The sequence below is a fragment of the Drosophila serrata genome, unplaced genomic scaffold (genome assembly GCF_035046125.1).
Source record: "Drosophila serrata isolate PLE 108 unplaced genomic scaffold, ASM3504612v1 contig_362, whole genome shotgun sequence".
NCBI classification, from domain to species: Eukaryota; Metazoa; Arthropoda; class Insecta; order Diptera; family Drosophilidae; genus Drosophila; species Drosophila serrata.
The window spans coordinates 840,218-860,721 of NW_028257260.1; the positions used below are offsets into that span (position 1 = coordinate 840,218).

The 20,504-nt window shown below is 42.7% G+C and overlaps 5 protein-coding genes, 1 long non-coding RNA gene and 2 pseudogenes across 6 annotated transcripts; 1 reads left to right on the forward strand and 7 right to left on the reverse strand.

The window, feature by feature from the left end:
- Positions 1-1,430: 1,430 nt before the first annotated feature.
- Ir7e (Ionotropic receptor 7e) lies at positions 1,431-3,348 on the reverse strand. Its single transcript, XM_020953121.2, has 2 exons — positions 2,536-3,348; positions 1,431-2,479 (listed from the first exon to the last, which is right to left on the reverse strand). Exons 1-2 carry the CDS (start codon positions 3,346-3,348, stop codon positions 1,442-1,444), a joined length of 1,851 nt encoding a protein of 616 aa, XP_020808780.2. The 3' UTR covers positions 1,431-1,441.
- A 2,630-nt stretch (positions 3,349-5,978) lies between these two features.
- Ir7f (Ionotropic receptor 7f) lies at positions 5,979-8,049 on the reverse strand. The gene is made up of 3 exons (XM_020953145.2): positions 7,685-8,049; positions 7,102-7,627; positions 5,979-7,042 (listed from the first exon to the last, which is right to left on the reverse strand). The coding sequence occupies exons 1-3, from the start codon at positions 8,047-8,049 to the stop codon at positions 6,020-6,022; spliced, it is 1,914 nt and encodes a 637-aa protein (XP_020808804.2). The 3' UTR covers positions 5,979-6,019.
- Positions 8,050-8,595: 546 nt separating this feature from the next.
- Ir7g (Ionotropic receptor 7g) lies at positions 8,596-11,040 on the forward strand. Its single transcript, XM_086839231.1, has 2 exons — positions 8,596-9,440; positions 9,507-11,040. The coding sequence occupies exons 1-2, from the start codon at positions 9,112-9,114 to the stop codon at positions 11,038-11,040; spliced, it is 1,863 nt and encodes a 620-aa protein (XP_086695357.1). The 5' UTR covers positions 8,596-9,111.
- A 218-nt stretch (positions 11,041-11,258) lies between these two features.
- Positions 11,259-12,922, reverse strand: Acat1 (Acetyl-CoA acetyltransferase 1). The gene is made up of 2 exons (XM_020953107.2): positions 11,849-12,922; positions 11,259-11,781 (listed from the first exon to the last, which is right to left on the reverse strand). The coding sequence occupies exons 1-2, from the start codon at positions 12,752-12,754 to the stop codon at positions 11,446-11,448; spliced, it is 1,242 nt and encodes a 413-aa protein (XP_020808766.2). The 5' UTR covers positions 12,755-12,922; the 3' UTR covers positions 11,259-11,445.
- Positions 12,923-14,542: 1,620 nt separating this feature from the next.
- On the reverse strand, positions 14,543-14,893 carry LOC147642715 (serine/threonine-protein kinase Nek2 pseudogene; annotated as a pseudogene).
- Positions 14,894-15,418: 525 nt separating this feature from the next.
- LOC147642716 (serine/threonine-protein kinase Nek2-like) lies at positions 15,419-17,077 on the reverse strand. The gene is made up of 2 exons (XM_086839233.1): positions 15,890-17,077; positions 15,419-15,583 (listed from the first exon to the last, which is right to left on the reverse strand). The coding sequence occupies exons 1-2, from the start codon at positions 17,075-17,077 to the stop codon at positions 15,419-15,421; spliced, it is 1,353 nt and encodes a 450-aa protein (XP_086695359.1).
- Positions 17,078-19,354: 2,277 nt separating this feature from the next.
- Positions 19,355-19,705, reverse strand: LOC147642717 (serine/threonine-protein kinase Nek2 pseudogene; annotated as a pseudogene).
- A 315-nt stretch (positions 19,706-20,020) lies between these two features.
- On the reverse strand, positions 20,021-20,496 carry LOC110184566 (uncharacterized). The gene is made up of 3 exons (XR_015273110.1): positions 20,375-20,496; positions 20,157-20,316; positions 20,021-20,094 (listed from the first exon to the last, which is right to left on the reverse strand). It is a non-coding gene; the product is annotated as an uncharacterized LOC110184566 (long non-coding RNA).
- Between the last annotated feature and the right edge of the window lie 8 nt (positions 20,497-20,504).

Genomic DNA, 20,504 nt, shown 5'->3' on the forward strand with positions numbered 1-20,504 from the left:
AATGAATATTTAGATAATATTTATTAGAAAAAAATATATTTGTTGCATTAAATGTAGTAGTTTTTTAGTTTTAAGCCCTTTAAGTTCAGATTTCTAGTCTCAATTACATGAACGGCTTTGAAGCAATCTACCGAAATTTTTTATTTTTACGTCCAATATGGTCTCTATTACAACAAAAATAAAGTAATGTGGTTTTTAAACAAATAATTTGTTTAAGTTTTTAGCAAAAAATTTATTGTTACAGTGCTTGTGACGTGGACCTAAAAGTATGCCACAAATTTGTAAATTGTACTTTTGCTTGTATTTTTTCTTGCCTGCTTTTAGGCAGTTTTATAAAGACTTTTTTTAATAACATAAGTTTGAAAATTTGATTTTGGTATAAAAAACTTCAGCGTGCTCATTCGGGACAACTTATTCGTAAAAGCGAAATATTCAAAGTTATTTTTAAAATTTTTTTCAATTTGATCGGAGGTGGTACGTAGAGATACCCTAAGTTTGAAATCACAACTTGTAAAAAATGGGGAAAAAACTGTGTTCTTTTTAAATTTATTTGTAAAGTAATATGTGAAATATATAAAAAACATTATTTTTTTAATTTTCGGTTCTACTAGTTACATTAAAAGCGATTCGATGTGACTAACGCTGCCCGCAAAGGGGCAGGAAATTTTTATTTTGATTGTTTTCTTTTTTTTTTAATTTTCTTTACAGCATTTTTGACCATTTTGGCCAAAATCCGGGCCGCCTGGCCCATAGTGCTATGGGTTAAGGGGTGACTAGGGGACTAAGGGGGAGGGAGGCAAGAGCCAGTGTCAGGTTCATGCAAACGCCATGTCGGCCGTAAGAGGTTTACAAATAGCCGGATAATGTCCTGGTTGTCCAGTGAAACCACACCGCCGCTCAAAGTCATCTACAAACACGGCAATAAAAATGAGTTAACTTCGTTGAAAAAATAAAAATAAAAATCTAGAAAATATTTCTTTGATTTATAATTAAATTTGAGATATTTAATTAATTAGTTAACTTGTAACTTTAATTAGGTAAATGCCAAGTTTGAGCTTAAGGAGAATTAAAGTTTTTGTTGGTATAATATAATCCAAAATATATAATCCCCTGAAATCCCTTCCCAACCCAAAATCAACCAAATCCCCTTCAAAACAAACACAAAACCCAAACCAATAAAAAAATAGTGGAATATTATATATATATATAGTATACGATATTTATTTTATATATATAATTAAGTATAATTAAGTTATGTATGCTACTACTAATCCCTCAAGTAAAGAAATATCTTTTGAAAAAAAAAATGAAACATTATGTTGCATATACTAGCTTGCCAAAAAAAATATAAAATACAAAATACTTATATCTAAGAGCACGATATATTCTAAGTAAAGATAAGCTTATAAGTAACTTGCAACCCCTTCTGATCCTTGAACTGCTAGGAAAAGAACCTCTTTAGAAGCCGGCATCTCAGGGAGAGCAGCTCACACAGAAAGACAACAAGGCTGAGGAGCAGGCCAACAAGGACTATCAGGAAGATGGCATAGAGCTCGACGAGGCCCAGGATCTGGTAGCTCTGCTCACTCCGCAGATAGGTCTCGACCAGCTCCCACCTGGACCACACGGCCAGTAAACCCACAGATCGCATCCACATGATCTCCTCATTCAGGTGGTCAACAAGGAAGGAGTGCTTGGTCAGATACATGGTCAACTGCATATTGATGATATCCTCTGGCACAATCTCAAAATGGGCTACCGTTTCCGCAGAGTTGCCGCCTTCCTGGTGAACTTGCACAGCGCTCAGACGATTAAACTGGACAAAAATATCCAGGGCAGAGGCGGTCACATGCCGACGCAGCTGATGATTCGCCTCCAGGAAGTTGAGCGGCTCCAGCTCGGTGTCGGGATCCTCCAGCAAACGAAACTTCATATGCTGAACGCTGGGTATCTCCTTTAACACCTCGAGGACAATGGGTGTCAGCACTACCGTGTAGTTACGTTCCACCAGGGATTCAATGGTCTGCGGCCACCGGTTAAGCTGATGTGTCCGGATCAAATGGTAGAGCAAGCCCTGATAGATGGTCCGGATGATCAGTGTGTACATCATTAGCATCAGGCAGTAGAGCCGGGCAGTGTGACTCCTTGGTGTATCCATTAGTGGCATACCCACGAATATAAGCTCCAGATTGAGCCAGGAACGTGCTCCCAGATTCGCATCAGCACCATGCTCCCGGAGCAGCCGATCCACAGCCAGCTGTAGGAGAGCCGACAGAGCCACCACACCGAGTATGCCCAGCCAGATCTGCAGGCGGTATGGGTAAAGCAGAATGTCCAAGGAGCTCAGCTCGTAGCTAGAAGCTAGCACGCCGAAAACCTCCCGGGTTTGATGGTAATTGTGCGTCGATGTGGCCACCATACCTCGGTCCACTGTCTGCCGGATACCACCCAGGGTTAGATCCGCCTCGCCGCGCTGCAGCTGCAAGGATAAAGAAAGTTAAGGACTAAATTCTTATAGATACCTGAAATACTCACCATCTCCAAGGTGCCATCGCGGACGTTCCTCTGTATCGGACGCACAGCGATGCTAAAGTTCATCTTCTCGGCCAGGGCCAAGAGCAGGCGTCCCTCATAGCCACCGGTCACTGAGATGGCATCCACATCCTCCTCCGCCAGCCGCAGGAAGGGCGGTGAATGCCAGAGGGCGCATCTCACAGGACACCCATAGAAGTTACGCAGTTTCCTTGGAAAGATCTCCGGTTCCTCCAGTGTGCTACCATTATAGCGATTAATCAACTGCGGCTCCATATCTGCACATCCCCGCTCCCCAAAAGGATAGTAGCTGTAGAAGAGGATATCCCCATTGGATTTCTGCACCTGGACACTGCAGTGGATGAGTTGATAGCGCCAGCAATAGTCAAAGATTAGCCGCATCTCGCCCTGGAGCAGACGATCTCGAGCCTGCAGGAAGATGAAGTAGTGCTCATTGTAGTTATACTCCCGGGCATAGTACTCCATCCGGATCTCCGAGAAGGCGGCAAAGGAGTCCGTGAAGATTACGTTGAAGTGCCGCCGCCCAGCAACCGGTTGCCATGGCACACCCCGCTGCACATTGACGATCTGAAGCGGAGCCAGTCCCCACTCCCGGAACAATGTGCTCATCATTTCGTTGTAAAAGTTGCAAGTATGCTCACTCCGGCAGCACAGGGTGAGCACCAACGAAGGCGTCACACTGAGTATATGATGATGGACCACATGGAGCAGGGCCCGGGCCACCACCTCGTTAATGTGATTCATCTGCTCACCGGATAGTTCATAATACGAGTCGAGCAATGCGCTAGTGTTCATCCTGTGCTGCCCGCCGGCGAATAACAATCCCAGTCTCTGACTTTTCGGATCCGGATGGGTAGTTTATATAACTAAAGCCCCATTCCTTTGATAGTTTTGTGTAACTTGTCCATAGGCCATTAGCTGAAAGTTTCCTGGTTGAGGAAGTACACCAAATGGGTCACATAACTCGAATCAATATACCTCTAGTAACTATTATTAATTAGGTAAAAATTGGAAATGCCCCTATTCGGAGCAGACAGCTCGTGCCTAATTATGCGCTCATAGGTGTATCGCTGCTCTTATCTCTCTCTTCTTCTTCTGTCGCCTTATCAGTTAATCTAAGCTTCATTTTAAGCCCATATGAATTGAAGCCAAGCGTTCGGATTGGCAGTTGCAGCTCAAATGAGAGATAAGATAAGAAAATAATAACGGAATATAATCGACATATTCGGGAGTTAGTTATTATTCCTAAATGGTGGCAAATTCGTTGTCTTCCCCATAAACAGCCTTTTTAGTGTATCGTAGGGTCTTCGTGAGAGTCCTTCTGCCAGGCAAATCGATTTAGACATATGTCCGTTTTGTCCATTTTGTCCGTTTTGTCCATTTTGTCCGTTTTGTCCGATTTGTCCCTCTGTTGGTATATGTAAACCCTTCAAACCCAGAAACCATGAAAGCTAGAGCTATCAAGTCCTGTGCTGCCCGCCGGCGAATGACAATCCCAGTCTCTGACTTTTCGGATCCGGATGGGTAGTTTATATAACTAAAGCCCCATTCCTTGGATAGTTTTGTGTAACTTATCCATAGGCCATTGGGTGAAAGTTTTCAATGTGATTAATGACATGGTTGAGGAAGTCACATAACTCGAATCAATATATCTCTAGTAACTATTATTGATTAAGTAAAAATTGAAAATGCCCCTATTCGGAGCAGATTGTTCGTGCCTAATTATGCGCTCATAGGTGTATCGCTGCTCTTATCTCTCTCTTCTTCTTCTGTCGCCTTATCAGTTAATCTAAGCTTCATTTTAAGCGCATATGAATTGAAGCCAAGCGTTCCGATTGGAAGTTATAGCTCCAATGAGAGATAAGGCAGGAAAATAATAACGGAATATAATCGACATATTCGGGCGTTAGTTATTATTCCAAAATGGTGACAAATTCGTTGTCTTCCCCATAAACAGCCTTTTTAGTGTATCGTAGTGTCTTCGTGAGAGTCCTTCCGCCAGGCGAATCGATTTAGACATATGTCCGTTTTGTCCATTTTGTCCGTTTTGTCCGTTTTGTCCGATTTGTCCGATTTGTCCGTTTTGTCCCTCTGTTGGTATATGTAAACCCTTCAAACCCAGAAACCATGAAAGCTAGAGCTATCAAGTCCTGTGCTGCCCGCCGGCGAATGACAATCCCAGTCTCTGACTTTTCAGATCCGGATGGATAGTTCATATAACTTAAGCCCCATTCCTTGGATAGTTTTATGTAACTTGTCCATAGGCCATTAGCTGAAAGTTTCCTAATTTAGGAAGTATACCAAATGGGTCACATAACTCGAATCAATATACCTCTAGTAACTATTATTGATTAAGTAAAAATTGGAAATGCCTCTATTCGGAGCAGATTGCTCGTGCCTAATTATGCGCGCATAGGTGTATCGCTGCTCTTATCTCTCTCTTCTTCTTCTGTCGCCTTATCAGTTAATCTAAGCTTCATTTTAAGCGCATATGAATTGAAGTCAAGCGTTCCGATTGGCAGTTGCAGCTCCATTTTGAGATAAGACAAGAAAATAATAACGGAATATAATCGACATATTCGGGAGTTAGTTATTATTCCAAAATGGTGGCTTATTCGTTGTCTTCCCCATAAACAGCCTTTTTAGTGTATCGTAGTGACTTCGTGAGAGTCCTTCCGCCAGGCGAATCGATTTAGACAATTGTCCGTTTTGTCAGTTTTGTCGATTTTGTCAGTTTTGTCCGTTTTGTCCATTTTGTCCGTTTTATCAGTTTTGTCCGCTTTGTCCGTTTTGTCCGATTTGTCCGTTTTGTCCCTCTGTTGGTATATGTAAACCCTTCAGACCCAGAAACCATGAAAGCTAGAGCTATCAAGTCCTGTGCTGCCCGCCGGCGAATGACAATCCCAGTCTCTGATTTTTCGGATCCGGATGGATAGTTTATATAACTAAAGCCCCATTCCTTGGATAGTTTTGTGTAACTTGTCCATAGGCCATTAGGTGAAAGTTTTCTGGTTGAGGAAGTACACCAAATGGGTCACATAACTCGAATCAATATACCTCTATTAACTATTATTGATTAAGTAAAAATTGGAAATGCCCCTATTCGGAGCAGATTGCTCGTGCCTAATTATGTGCGCATAGGTGTATCGCTGCTCTTATCTCTCTCTTCTTCTTCTGTCGCCTTATCAGTTAATCTAAGCTTCATTTTAAGCCCATATGAATTGAAGCCAAGCGTTCTGATTGGCAGTTGCAGCTCCATTGTGAGATAAGACAAGAAAATAATAACGGAATATAATCGACATATTCTGGAGTTAGTTATTATTCCTAAATGGTGGCTAATTCGTTGTCTTCCCCATAAACAAACAAATTTGGTGACAATATACTTAAAACTATTAAGATTATTTAAAATTAAAACTCTTAAATATTCCTTAATTATTAACCAAAAAATAGCTACAAGTTACAAACCTTATGCTACACCAATCCACATCCAAGTCCAGTTCCTCCGCCGGAGCAGTAGTTCTCCAGCAAACACCAGACCAGCTAAGGTGTACATCCCCGCCATGACCATGTAAATCCCGGATAGCTTTGCATGATTAACGTACCGCCGGTTGGTCTGCTGCACTGCCTCCCGCCGGTGGGCCACAAAGGAGGCGCGCCGCCAGGCATGGATAAAGCCACCAGCATCCAGTCTTCGCACTGTCTCATCCACCTTCTCATAGAGATACGAATGCTTGGGCATATAGATGCCAGCATATTCCACATTCACTGGCTGCCGGACCACATGATAAGCATTGGGATGGCTGCTGGAGTGTATAAAGGACAGGGCCACGTCCTGGTTGGCCACGGCAAAGATCTTGCCGTTGGTATTCCGCTGCAGTGCCTCCAGCACGGCCAAATCGGAGGGTGTGTCCAAGGCTTGAATGCTGTCCGGGTTGCCGTCCAGCTGCGGCATTTCGAGGAGCAAACGCCGCGTGTTCGCCGTACAAATGCCCTGGAAGCCCTCCGCCAGCAGTTGATCCAGCGAAAAGGATGGCGTGCTGTACAGCTGCAGGCGGATGAGATGGAACAGGAGTGACTGGTAGCAAATCCTCAGCGGTATGCTGGCCCACAGCCAATGGGCGGCAATGAGGCGCTGCCGCCAGGATCGTGGCATTTGGGCTAGAGCGGCTCCAAGCAGTAATCCCAATACCTGTAGTCCTCCGCCTCCAGTTTCTCTTTCTCCACCCGCCACATTTATTCGTCTCCTCCGCCGTCTCCAGCAGGGCAGGTAGAGACCCAGGTGTATGACCAGGGCCAGGAGTAGCAGCAGCCACACGGACGGCTCAAAGGGAAAGACCAGCAGGGCCAGAGAGCCCAGGCGATAGCGCTCCAGCTGGAGCACGGCCACCAGGCTGGCGGAGTAGTACGACATGGGTGTGGTCAGCAGCTGGTTCCGGCGAGCCGTCTTCCGGAAGTAACCCATGCTTAGGTTGGCACGGCGTGACAGCAGCTGGATTAATTTATAAAGAAATAAGAAGCCGTAAATCTATCCCCTAGCACTAGACTCACCCACTCTATGGGTCCATCTTTGACACCATCGGCCAGACGATAGGCCTCCGGTCGCAGCAGTGCCAGATTGGCCAGTTCCAGGCTGAAGTTCATTCGGCTGGCCAGGTGACGCACCAATTGAATCTCAAAGCCTGCAGCCCGGACTACTTCAGAGGTTGCATCCAAAACCAGTTCCACAAAAGGCGGCAAATGCCAGGTGAGCACAGTTAAAGGACAGCCATGCATCTGGAGCAGTTTATCCGGAAACATGGATGAGTTTGTTAGCCAACGGCGGCCATCGAAGCGATTAACCAGCACTGGTTGCGCCTCCTGGCACCTGCCCGCCATATAGGGATAGTAAGTATACACCAGGACATCCACGTCGGCGGTCTGGATCATAACGTTACAGTGCAGCCAAAAGTTGGCCAGGCAATGGTTAAGGATCAGGCTCAGCTCCTTAGGAATCAAGGGGTCCCGCGTCTGCAGGAAGATAAAGTAATAGTCCGGATCATCAAAGTCGGCATTATCCGTGGTTATGTTGGTGTCCCTGTGGGTAGTCAAGGATTAGTTTAAATCTCTTTCCTGTCGCATCCTGTGTACTCACAGCAATCCCCCGTAGGAGTCCACCAGGAGCAGATTGACCCTCTTCCGTCCCGGCACTGAGATGTGAACCATATCTGGCCGGAATCGCAGCAACTGGACGGCTGTCATCCGCCACGAATCAACCAAATTATTCATCATATACTCGAACCACTGGGCAGTGCCTCGATGACGCGCGGAAATGGTCACCACCAGCGTGGCACTAAGCTGGGCAAGCACATTCTGGATGACCAGGCGGAGAGCGTGGGCCACATACACATTTGCATCCTCCGCCTGCATATCAATTCTCGAGTGTTCCACGTAGCTGCTGTATATACCCGCGGTGGCACCCATAATACGGCTGGAGCTGCTGGTATTCATGGTGCCCATGGAGGCTTCTGGCCATGGACTGGGCTAAAAGGGTTGGTCCTTCTTGGTCACAAAATCTTGAATGAGATTGGACTAATTAAAAGCAAACAAGGACTGAGATTGATTAGGAATTGGCGGAGGACGGTGAGGTGAGTTCCCTTTAGAAAGCCCAATTAAACTTAATTTTCAATATAATTTTTAGAAATTTTTTTATTATCTAAAAAATTTATTTTCATTGATTTTAATTTCTAATAAACTTAAAGTATGGAGTTAAATATTTAAAACATCTTGAGAGCCGCATTCCAAGAGGTTGTTGTTCCTAGCGATTTGAAAATGAAATGCAATTTAGTGAGAAATATTTTATATAATAAAATAACATTACTCTCATAACATTTTTGTTCAGTATAAAGAAAAATGCTTAGAGAATAGATTGGAAAAACCGTGACCACATCAATCAAACAAGTATTTTCCACCACCTTATAAATAGAATAACAGGCCCAATGAAGCCATAACAATATACGATTATTGACATCAATCAAGGTCGAGCCTTAACCACCACCAATTTACATAGGTAATATATAGGTGGAATTGACTATTGGATCTATTTATGGTCAGTCATAGCCAACAGATGTGAGTTGATTGACAAACAGTGATGAGGAAAATGGATATAAGTATAGATCAAAGAACATTCTTAGAAAGACTCAAAAGTACCCAGAAAATAATACAAGTATATCCAGTAATATCATAAACCTCAATAGAAATTAAATATAATAATAATCAATAAAACACCTTGAAATATAAATAATATAAAAACTTGCTGAGGGTCCTTTTTCAATTAAGAAACTACCCCAGGGTACAACTGTCTAGGTAATCCCGTCAATTACCAACCCAGCACTATGCCTGACTCTCTACCTGAGTGCGTGACGTGACCCACAATGGTTTCTATTTGACTTGTCCCTGTCCTTGTCCTAATCGATGCTAGGCGGCTAATGAGATGCAAACATGTTTCGCTGCAGGAATTAGGATTAGGAGCCTTGTCCAGCTGGCAGTACTCTGCCCGATTGCCGGACAGACGGGACGGAGATGAACGTGACCAGCCTGCTGCAGTTCGAGTCGATGAAGTACATCGGCGCTCAGACACAGGCGGCGGCCATCAATCAACACGTGGCGCAGGCGCTGCGTGTTTTCATCGAGGATTTTTACCAAAGGATAGCACCCGCCTTCATTGTGATCCTCTCCTGCCGGCGACCCAGTCCCATGAACTTTTATCGCACCATTATGCAGCTGCTGTACGAGAGCGTAGACACAATGATCATACAGCTTGTCCTGGTTGAGTTCGGGGGACCGCATCGAAGGATCGCAGGACCAAGGACCCACAATCTGCTGCTGGTGGACTCGTTGGATGCGCTGCTGTAAGTTGGTCAAGATCTCCAAACGATCTTGGATTTCATTAAAAAAAATTTCCTCTGTCGTTCCAGGGACATCGAGATCCACACCTACACTGCCCAGTCGGATGGCAGCGAGTACTACTTTATATTCCTGCAGCAGCGGGATGCTCTTATACCGCAGGATATGCAAGGCGTCTTTGCTTATTGCTGGCGCCATCAGCTGGTCAACTGCAATGTGATGACTCAGAGCTCTGGTGGTCAGGTGCTGCTCCACACCTACTTTCCTTACGAGCCCGACAGCTGCAACGATGCGCCTCCTCGGCCCGCAAACATCAATCGCTTCCTGGGCGAATCCTGGCAGCATCGTGACTACTTTCCCACCAAACTGTTTAACCTTAATGGGTGTCCCTTGGTGGTCCTGGCCCGGCCTGTGGCCCCCTTCTTCGAGCTGCAGCAGGAGGGGACGCGGCAGGCACTTCTGGGCTTAGAGGGTCAGCTGCTGCAGGAACTGTCCCATCGGATGAACTTCAGCATTCGATTTGAGGGCTTGCAGGAGCAGAAGAGAAATCATAGGACCTGGACGGAGCAGGAGATGCTTCAGGTGTTTCAGGCAAAAGGACGAAGCACAGCAGCTCACCTGGCCATTGGATATGTCCGAAAGAACATTCAGTACTCTGGCAATCTGACCCCTGTGTTCCCGCACTACTCAAATCGCTTGGTGGGCTGCCTGCTGCTCAATGCTCACAATCTGACCAGCTGGGAGATCTGGGTGTTCCCCTTCCAGGCCCTCACCTGGCTCTGCCTGTTGGCCAGCTTTGTGAGCATCTCAGGTATAATGCTGCTCCAGGGACGAGGGGCAGGTGATCGGGTGGCCCTCCTCCTGACGATCTATGCCGCTGCCTTGGGCCTGCCCATCGATCCGCCAGAGCGTCCATCGCTGTCGCTGCAGTTCCTCTTCGCCAGCTGGCTGTGCTTTGGCCTGATTGTGCGAGCCATGTACTCTGCCCTGCTCTTTCTCATCCTACGCTATCATCTCCATCAACGACTGCCGGATACTCTGCAGGAGCTGACCGACGGTGGCTATGCGGCGGTAATGAGTCGCTCCACATTCGAGGATCTGCGGCAGGTGGCCAGCTTACAGGAGCTCGTGGGACTGAGTGGTTCCGTTGTGGTTGCCTCCGAACGTGAGGAGGAGGTACTGCGCCAGCTGGATCGGTGCTCCACAGGCTCACATCCCCTTATTTTCGGCCTGCTCTCACAGGACGCCCTGCTGCATCTGACCCAGCGGGGCCACCGAGCGGGATCCTATCATATGGTTCAGCAGCACGTTCTGGAACAACAGCTGGCGATCTATCTGCAGAAGCACTCTCATCTGGCGGCTCATCTCGATCACCTGGTAATGTCTATTAGGTCGGTGGGTCTCGTCCACCACTGGGCTGGTCAGGTGGCCAGCGAGCGGTACTTTCGGAGTCGATTCTTGTACAGGGAGAAGCGCATCCAGCTGCCGGATCTTGTTGCGGTATATCTCCTAGTTGGTGGACTCTACCTTTGTTCCCTGGTCATCTTCATATGGGAAGTCTGGAGTGCTAGACGAGGAGGCGTAAACCCAAGAGCCGAAGAATAGAAACTAGTTAGAAATTCATTAAATATAATTGTTTAAAGAAATCTTCAGTGGTTTTCATCTGAAGAATTATAAAAATTAAATTTTTGCGTATGTTTTTTTCTGTATTATGTAGATGTTGTGTTTGTAGTTCCAGAAAATCTTTACAATTTGCAAAGTACAAATCTAATCTATTCCAAAAATCAAAAGGCTATCGCAATAATCTCAATACATTCCTATAATTCTTTACTGAATTTTACAATTTTATTATGCGTTTATTATTATGTAATATAATTTCAATAAATGCTGAAAAGATACAGGCAAACATTTACAAATTTAAAAAACAAATACAAAAAAAAGCTTTCCATGACCATGGGTCGACAATAAATGCATTTCTGGTTGAGAGAGAGATAAAGTTTAACTCCGGATCTAGAGCTTCTCCAGCAGAATAGAGGAGGCACCACCGCCGCCATTGCAAATGGAGGCACATCCCAGCTCGCCCTTTTTCAGGCTATGCGACAGATGGGCCACCAAACGCGCTCCAGACATGCCAATGGGATGGCCAATGGACACAGCACCGCCGTGCACATTCACCTTGGCGGGATCCACATCCAGGGTCTTGATATTGGCCAGCACCACCACGGAGAAGGCTTCATTAATTTCCCACATGGACACATCCTCCTTGCGGACACCGGCACGCTTCAGGAGCTTGGGCACAGCCAAAGCAGGAGCAATAGGGAAGTCAATTGGATCTGTTTCGGCATCCTAAATATATATAAAAAAAAACTATATTAACGTTTTGAATATCACTTGATTTTTTAAAAGACTCTACCTGGAAGGCCACAATCCTAGCCAGGGGCTTGAGTCCCGCCTTCTGGGCTGCCTCGGCGGTCATCAGGACGACGGCTGCTCCTCCGTCGTTCAATGTGGAGGCATTGCCGGCGGTCACTGTGCCGTTTTCGCGCTGGAAAACGGTGGCCAGCTGGCCAAACTTATCAAAGTTCACCCTCTTGTATTCCTCGTCCTCGGCAATGGTGACCTCTGGCTTGCGCTTTAACTGGATCTTTACGGGCACAATCTCATCCTGGAAGACCTTGTTGCCCCACGCCGCCGCAGAACGCTTGTAGGACTCCACGGCGAAGTCATCCTGCTGCTGCCGGGTGATTTGGAGCTTCTTGGCTGTGTTCTCGGCACAGTTACCCATGTGGAACTTGTTGTAGACATCGAATAGGCCATCAAAGACGATGCCATCGGTAAGATTGACACCGCCATAGGGTGTGGCTCCGCGCTTCATGTAGTATGGCACATTGGACATGGACTCCATGCCGCCGGCGACAACGGTGTCGGCATAGCCAAGCATCAGCGACTGGGCGCCCAGCATCACAGCCTTCATGCCCGACGAGCACACCTTGTTCACAGTGGTACAGCACACGCTAGTCGGCAGGCCGGCGAAGATGGCCGCCTGGCGGGCCGGAGCCTGTCCCAGGCCGGCGGACACCACATTGCCCATTATCACCTCCTGGACATCGGATTTTCCAATTCCCGCCCGCTCAATCGCCGCCTCGATGGCCTTGGCGCCCAGCTGCGTCGCCGACAGCGGCGCCAGCTGGCTCTGGAAGCTGCCGATGGGTGTGCGGGCGGCGGACACCACCACCACTTCGGCTATCTTGGAGCTGTACGATCGCAGCGATCCCTGGGCGCACAGTTGGCGCGTGGCCTGGAGCAGACGGGCGGACATTTTTGGCTTTAATTTGGTTGGCTGAATTACGCGGGGGTAACCACACTTGTGCGCTGATAAAACAAGAATTTAATTAAGAAATATGACCAGATCGTGCTTATGCAACAAACCGGTTATCGATAGCGTCGGACTATCGACAATCATCAGCTGGCGCGAAGCAACAGTTCTGACACCTGTTAAATAACAGCATTTGAATGAAGAAATTTAATTTTTACATCGTTCATAACTAAGCAAAAAATGCCTTAATTTCAATTTGGAAAGCGTTCCAATGTTAGTTTTTATTAGGTCAATAAATCTGCAAAATTTAGAAAAATTTAATTTTTTGTACATTTTTTTAAGTTTTAACGATCATAAAATATTAAAAAAAAAAAATACTTTTTAACCCTTGAATTACATATAAAAAGCTATATTTGATTGGAACTAATTTTTCTTTTTACGGAAAAAGTTAAACCTATTTTGCATGTGTTTCTTTATTTATAAAATCAATATTTGAGAAACCAAAATAAAGATAACAATTGAATCGTTTCATTATGTTATTTAATTTTTATTTTACATAGAAACCCAATATTCCTGAATTTAATTAATATCAGGAAAATTGCACAAAGTTTGGCAGTAAAAAGTTTAAATCTTAAAACTAAGAACACTCGCAAAAAAGTACACAAAAAATTAAAATATATAAGAGTAGTAAAAAAAATATATATATATATATATGTAAAATTACGGGACTAATTTTACATCACAACGCGAGTAGTTTCCATGGTTTCCATTCATTAAATACATATTTTATTATTATTAAATTTGTTATTATATATTTTTATTAATTTCGGCTATCTTGGAGCTGTACGATAGCAGCGACCCCTGGGCGCACAGTTGGCGCGTGGCCTGAAGCAGACGGGCGGACATCTTTGGATTTAAATTAGTTAGCTGGGAAACGCGGGGGTACACTTGTGCGCTGATAAAACAAGAATTTAATTAAGAAATCTGACCAGATCAACAAACCGGTTATCGATAGCGTCGGACTATCGAAAATCGTCACCTGTTAAATAACAGCATTTGTATGAAGATATTTAATTTTTACATCGTTCATAACTAAGCCAAAAATGCCTTAATTTCAATTTGGAAAGCGTTCCAATGTTCGTTTTTATTAGGTCAATAAATGTGCATATCAATTTAAAATTTATAAAAATTTAATTTTTTGCCAATTAAAAATTTTTTTTTTTTTAAATGGGAAATTAAAAAAATTTTTTTTTAAATGGGAAATTAAAAAAAAAATAATTTTTTTTTCTGCCGGAGATATCTAGAAAGATTGCCTTTTGACGATGATCAAGAATATATATGATATATTTGGTCGGGAATGACTCCGCCAAAGCTTCTGACTAAAAGTATTGTACCCCGCAAGGGTAGAAAATTATGACATAAACTAAAAAAAAAAAAATGTTTACCCCTTGAAATATATATAAAAAGCTACAATTGATCGGAACTAGTTTTTCTTTTTACTAAAAGAGTTCCTTTATTTATAAAATAAATATTTGAGAAACCAAAATAAAAATAAAGATAATAAAGATTTAATTGTTATTTTACATAGAAACCCGGTATTCCAGAATTTAATTAATATCATAGGCAATTGGCAGGAAAAAAAAAAAAACCAAAAAACGTACAAAAAATTAATATATAAAGTAAGGTAAAAAAGTAATATATATTCCACATATAATATTAAAACTGTACATCAAGCGGCCACAGCAGCCAATGCTCATAATTTTAAGTTAGCCTTTAGTTTAAAACCAACCGCTAGTACGGCTCCTCGCACCGGCGTCGCTCTGTTCGCGCCCGCTCGACAAGCTGGGCAAGATCGCCCCCGGCACAGCACTCCATTAGAATTTGCAATACCTTGGCCACCCGATTGTCGAAATGGTCATGGTATTGCACAATGTTGGGGTGATGCAGTTCCCGGAGCATGGTGACCTCCGAGAACAGCGCCTCGCGCTTGTCCTCGTCTAGCTGGTCGTAATCCATGCCTTTTAAGGCAAACACCTCGCCGGTGCTCCTGTCCTGCACCTTGTAGCACGTCGCGAAGGAGCCGCTTCCAAGGACCGCCAGCACATCATAATCCCGAAGGCTTTTTTGCACTTGGCCACTCATGTTGCTTCAAATTATTTATTTATTTTAGTCAGCTTCTTCTTCCCGTTCGTTTTAGAATCAACCTAACGCATCAATCATAATAATCAACCACGCAGCCCAGGGCCCACGCGTCGCTCTTCCGGTCGGACCTCCTGCCGCGGAGCAGCTCCGGACCCGTAGTCTTAAATTTTTTTTTTTTTATATGGGAAATTAAAAAAAAAATTTTTTGTAAGTGGGAAATTAAAAAAAAAAAATTTTTTGTAAGTGGGAAATTAAAAAAAAAAATTTTTTCTGCTGGAGATATCTAGAAAGATTGCCTTTTGATGATGATCAAGAATATATATGATATATTGGGTTGGAAATGACTCCGTCAAAGCTTTGTAAGCTTCTGACTAAAAGTATTGTACCCCGCAAGGGTAGAAAATTATGACATAAAATAAAAAAAAAAAAAAATTTTTTTTTTCCTCTTGAAATATATATAAAAAGCTACATTCGATCGGAACTAGTTTTTCTTCCTGAAAGTTTCTTTATTTATAAAATAAATATTTAGGAAACCAAAATAATGATAATGACCGCGCCGGTCTCCTCCAGCCACTCATCGCCGGCAAGCTCCTGGCGCCGCTCGAATAGATCGCTGCGTAACTGCTCCAGCCGATCGGGCGGCAGCTGGCCCAGCTGGGGTCGTCTCTTGCGCTGACCTTTCTGGCTGAACTGTAAAAGGTTGACATTTAAATGTTAGCTTTTTAATTCGCTTACAAATACATACATCAGTTCCTGTTCCTCCTAAGTCGCTTGGTTATGCGATCTTGCGCATGAACCAGATGCTGCTGGAACGTTTTGTTTATTACAAGTTCGCTATTTGCGAACTTTTCTAACGCAACACCTGTAAGATAATTTAAATAAAATTAATTAAATGTATTATTTTTTCTATATATTATTTTTACCTTTTATTAGGAGGAACAAATTAAACTCCTGGAAGCTAGGCTTCGTCCCTGTCCCTCTCCACGAGAGCTGCACGCTCAAACTATCGTCAAGAACAGCTTTCAGCACGTTCCTGGTGAAGCGAGCAACATCAATGCCACCTATTTGCAGCATTTTAGATGTCATTTGTTGCTTCGCCTCTTCGTTTGACAGTAAGAGCGTGTCAAACTCTCGGAGCCCCTCCATTGTGCCAAATGGTAGGATTGGCAACGAATATGGAGAGGAACAAGGATCTTCTCCTTCTGAAAAAAGCCCCAATTTGATTAATATATCATATAATAATAATAATATAATATATGATATGATATAATATAATATAATATAGAGCAGGCAGTAAAAGTACTCACCAGCCTCGACCAGGTTCGGGAAACCGCCGCCCAGCTCGCTGACATTCCGGACCACCAACGGATGCAGCAAGAACACCTCGACGCCGGGACGCTGTTCACGATCTACGGCCAGCATAGCTGAGATGGTCTCCTGTAGATCGGAACAATAGACGGCAGGAATCCGAAGGAACACGCCCTGGACTATCCTTTCGCACAGCTCATGGAATGGTGGACGCAGGGCGCACATCTCATACACCACGCATCCCAGGGCCCACACGTCGCTCTTCCAGTCGGACCTCCTGCCGCGGACTAGCTCCGGACTCATGTACACCGGAGTGCCCACGAACGCAGCGTCGAAGCTCTGGTCCCGCCTCAGCATCTGGGCCAGGCCGAAATCACCCAGCTTGGCGTTGCCGGCAGCGTCCAGGAAGATGTTAGCTGGCTTAACATCCCTGTGTACGATCGCTCGTGCCGCCCCGTTGTGGCAGCAGTCCAGGGCACGGCACACTTGGACGAGCACCCGCCAAATGTACGGCTCCTCGCACCGGCGTCGCTCTGCTCGCGCCCGCTCAACGAGCTGGGCGAGATCACCGCCGGCACAGCACTCCATAACAATGTGCAATACCTTCACCACCCGACTGTCGAAATGGTGGAAGTATTGCACAATGTTAGGGTGCTGCAGTTCCCGGAGAATGGTTATCTCCGAGAACAACGCCTCGCGCTTGTGCTCGTCCAGCCCGTCGTAGCGGATGCCCTTCAAGGCGAACACCTCGCCGGTGCTCCTGTCCCGCACCTTAAAGCAGGTCGCGAAGGAGCCGCTGCCCATCACCGCCAGGACGTCGTAGTTGTCGAGGGTTGTTGCGTTGATATCCATGGAATTGGTTGCACACGCGCACATCTTGATGTTTATTTTGCTTTTATTTTATCTTTCTTGAAGTCTTTAGAATAAGGGAAAGGAAAGCAAACTTCGGCACGCCGACGTTTGTATACCCTTTCAGATAGAACTTCGATGACTAGGAATCAATACAATATAAATTATATATATATATGCTATATATACATATACATATGTATGCTAGAAAACAATGAAGTAATACCTGCTTTCATTTCATTCACCTATACATATTAAATTTTCAGTTTTGCCTTCACAGATTTGCATTTTTCCTCTACATTTAACGATCGTTTGTATGGCACCTATATGATATAGTCGACCGATTTTCATAAAATTTGACACAAAATTTAAGACTATATTAAATGGCTATATCTCAAATTTGATAAAAATATGTTGGAAACTGAAAAAGATTTTATTTATTAATTTATAATATAATTCATTTTTAGTAGTATTAATTTCTCGATCGTTTTTATGGAAGCTAGATGATATAGTCATACGATTTTCATAAAAATTGACACAAAATTTTAGAATAATATAAAATGGCTACATCTCAAATTTGATCAAATTCTGTTGCAAACTGAAAAAGTTCTTATTTATTAATTATATATATATATGTATGTATGTACATATATATATTTATATTTATAATTTAATTCATTTTTAATTGTATTAATTTCTATACAAAATTGTAGAATAATATGAAATGGCTTTAAATTCAATTTGATCAAATTCTGTTGAAATCTAAAAATGTTATAATTTTTAATTGTATTATTTTCTAGATCGTTCCTATGGGGGCTATATGATATAGTCGACCGATTTTCATAAAATTATACACAAAATTTAATACTAATATAAAATGGCTATATCTCAAATTTGATAAAAATCTGTTGCGATCTGAAAAAGTTCTTGTTTATTAATTTATAATTTAATTGTATTCATTTCTACACAAAATTGTAGAATAATATAAAATGGCTTTAAATTCAATTCTATGAAAATCTGTTGAAAATTAAAAATATTATAATATTTAATTGTATTAATTTCTCGATTGTTCATATGGCAGCTATATGATATAGTCGTCCGGTTTTCATAAAATTATACACAAAATTTAATACTAATATAAAATGGCTATATCTCAAATTTGATATAAATTTGTTGCAAACTGAAATAGTTCTTATATATTATTAATTTATAATTTAAATTATTTTTAATTGTATTAATTTCAACACAAAATTGTAGAATAATATGAAATGGCTACAACTTCAATTTGATGAAAATCTGTTGAAAACTAAAAATATTATAATATTTAATTGTATTAGTTTCTCAATTGTTCCCATGGGGGGGCTATATGATATAGTCGTCGGACTTTCATAAAATTGTACACAAACTTTAAGACTATTATAAAATGGCTATATCTCCAATTTGATATTAATCTGCGTCAAACTGAAAAAGTTCTTATTAATTAATTTATAATTTAATTTATTTTGAATTGTACTAATTTCTAAACACAAAATTTTATAATAATATAAAAAGGCTTTAAATTTAATTCTATAAAAATATGTGTTTAAAACTAAAAATATTATTTATTATATATATATTTTAATTGTATTAATTCCTCGTGGCGCTCCAGGAACTGCAACACTCGACGGAGCTGGGCTGGAAGTTGGCCTGGTTGCTTGGCAAGGTTGCTTGGCAAGGTGATCGAGTAGGCGCCAGGCCAGCTCCAAATGCTCCGGCTTCTCATCCGCGCTGAAGGCCTTCCCGGCCAGCCACAAAAAAATAATTTTTTTTTCTGCCGGAGATATCTAGAAAGATTGCCTTTTGACGATGATCAAGAATATATATGATATATTTGGTCGGGAATGACTCCGCCAAAGCTTCTGACTAAAAGTATTGTACCCCGCAAGGGTAGAAAATTATGACATAAACTAAAAAAAAAAAAATGTTTACCCCTTGAAATATATATAAAAAGCTACAATTGATCGGAACTAGTTTTTCTTTTTACTAAAAGAGTTCCTTTATTTATAAAATAAATATTTGAGAAACCAAAATAAAAATAAAGATTTAATTGTTATTTTACATAGAAACCCGGTATTCCAGAATTTAATTAATATCATAGGCAATTGGCAGGAAAAAAAAAAAACCAAAAAACGTACAAAAAATTAATATATAAAGTAAGGTAAAAAAGTAATATATATTCCACATATAATATTAAAACTGTACATCAAGCGGCCACAGCAGCCAATGCTCATAATTTTAAGTTAGCCTTTAGTTTAAAACCAACCGCTAGTACGGCTCCTCGCACCGGCGTCGCTCTGTTCGCGCCCGCTCGACAAGCTGGGCAAGATCGCCCCCGGCACAGCACTCCATTAGAATTTGCAATACCTTGGCCACCCGATTGTCGAAATGGTCATGGTATTGCACAATGTTGGGGTGCTGCAGTTCCCGGAGCATGGTGACCTCCGAGAACAGCGCCTCGCGCTTGTCCTCGTCTAGCTGGTCGTAATCCATGCCTTTTAAGGCAAACACCTCGCCGGTGCTCCTGTCCTGCACCTTGTAGCACGTCGCGAAGGAGCCGCTTCCAAGGACCGCCAGCACATCATAATCCCGAAGGCTTTTTTGCACTTGGCCACTCATGTTGCTTCAAATTATTTATTTATTTTAGTCAGCTTCTTCTTCCCGTTCGTTTTAGAATCAACCTAACGCATCAATCATAATAATCAACCACGCAGCCCAGGGCCCACGCGTCGCTCTTCCGGTCGGACCTCCTGCCGCGGAGCAGCTCCGGACACGTAGTCTTAAATTTTTTTTTTTTTTATATGGGAAATTAAAAAAAAAAAATTTTTTTTAAGTGGGAAATTAAAAAAAAAAATTGTTTTTTTTTGTTTTCAAGATTTTTATCAAATTTAATATATAGCCACTTTATATTATTGTACAGTTTTGTGAACAATTTTATGAAAATCGGACGACTATATCATATAGCTGCCATAGCAGTTCGCTATTTGCGAACTTTTCTAACGCAACACCTGTAAGATAATTTAAATAAAATTAATTAAATGTATTTTTTTTTACTATATATTATTTTTACCTTTTATCAAGAGGAACAAATTGAACTTCTGGAAGCTAGGCTTCGTCCTTGTTCCTCTCCACGAGAGCTGCACGCTCAAACTGTCAACCAGAACGGCTTTCAGCACGTTCCTGGTGAAGCGAGCAACACCAATGCCATCTATTTGCCGTATTTTAGATTTCTGAAATAGAAATAAATATTTAAAAACTGTAGAATATTTGATAAAAATTAGTCCTCACCATCTGTTGCTTCGCCTCTTCGTTTGACAGTAAGAGCGTGTCAAACTCTCGGAGCCCCTCCATTGTGCCAAATGGTAGGATTGGCAACACATATGGAGAGGAACAAGGATCTTCTCCTTCTGAAAAAAGC

Excerpts from the sequence above, each read along its gene's own strand:
- Ir7e (XM_020953121.2), bottom strand. The coding sequence starts at position 3,348 with ATGAACACTAGCGCATTGCTCGACTCGTATTATGAACTATCCGGTGAG. Across the intron at positions 2,480-2,535 it reads GCGATGGCACCTTGGAGATG|CTGCAGCGCGGCGAGGCGGA; the intron begins GTGAGTATTTCA and ends TTATCCTTGCAG.
- Ir7f (XM_020953145.2), bottom strand. The coding sequence starts at position 8,049 with ATGGGCACCATGAATACCAGCAGCTCCAGCCGTATTATGGGTGCCACC. Across the intron at positions 7,628-7,684 it reads GACTCCTACGGGGGATTGCT|GGACACCAACATAACCACGG; the intron begins GTGAGTACACAG and ends GACTACCCACAG. Across the intron at positions 7,043-7,101 it reads AAGATGGACCCATAGAGTGG|CTGCTGTCACGCCGTGCCAA; the intron begins GTGAGTCTAGTG and ends AAATTAATCCAG.
- Acat1 (XM_020953107.2), bottom strand. The coding sequence starts at position 12,754 with ATGTCCGCCCGTCTGCTCCAGGCCACGCGCCAACTGTGCGCCCAGGGA. Across the intron at positions 11,782-11,848 it reads CTAGGATTGTGGCCTTCCAG|GATGCCGAAACAGATCCAAT; the intron begins GTAGAGTCTTTT and ends ATATATATTTAG.
- Ir7g (XM_086839231.1), top strand. The coding sequence starts at position 9,112 with ATGAACGTGACCAGCCTGCTGCAGTTCGAGTCGATGAAGTACATCGGC. Across the intron at positions 9,441-9,506 it reads GACTCGTTGGATGCGCTGCT|GGACATCGAGATCCACACCT; the intron begins GTAAGTTGGTCA and ends CTGTCGTTCCAG.
- LOC147642716 (XM_086839233.1), bottom strand. The coding sequence starts at position 17,077 with ATGTGCGCGTGTGCAACCAATTCCATGGATATCAACGCAACAACCCTC. Across the intron at positions 15,584-15,889 it reads TTCTTGACGATAGTTTGAGC|TTCAGCCAGAAAGGTCAGCG; the intron begins GTGCAGCTCTCG and ends AACCTTTTACAG.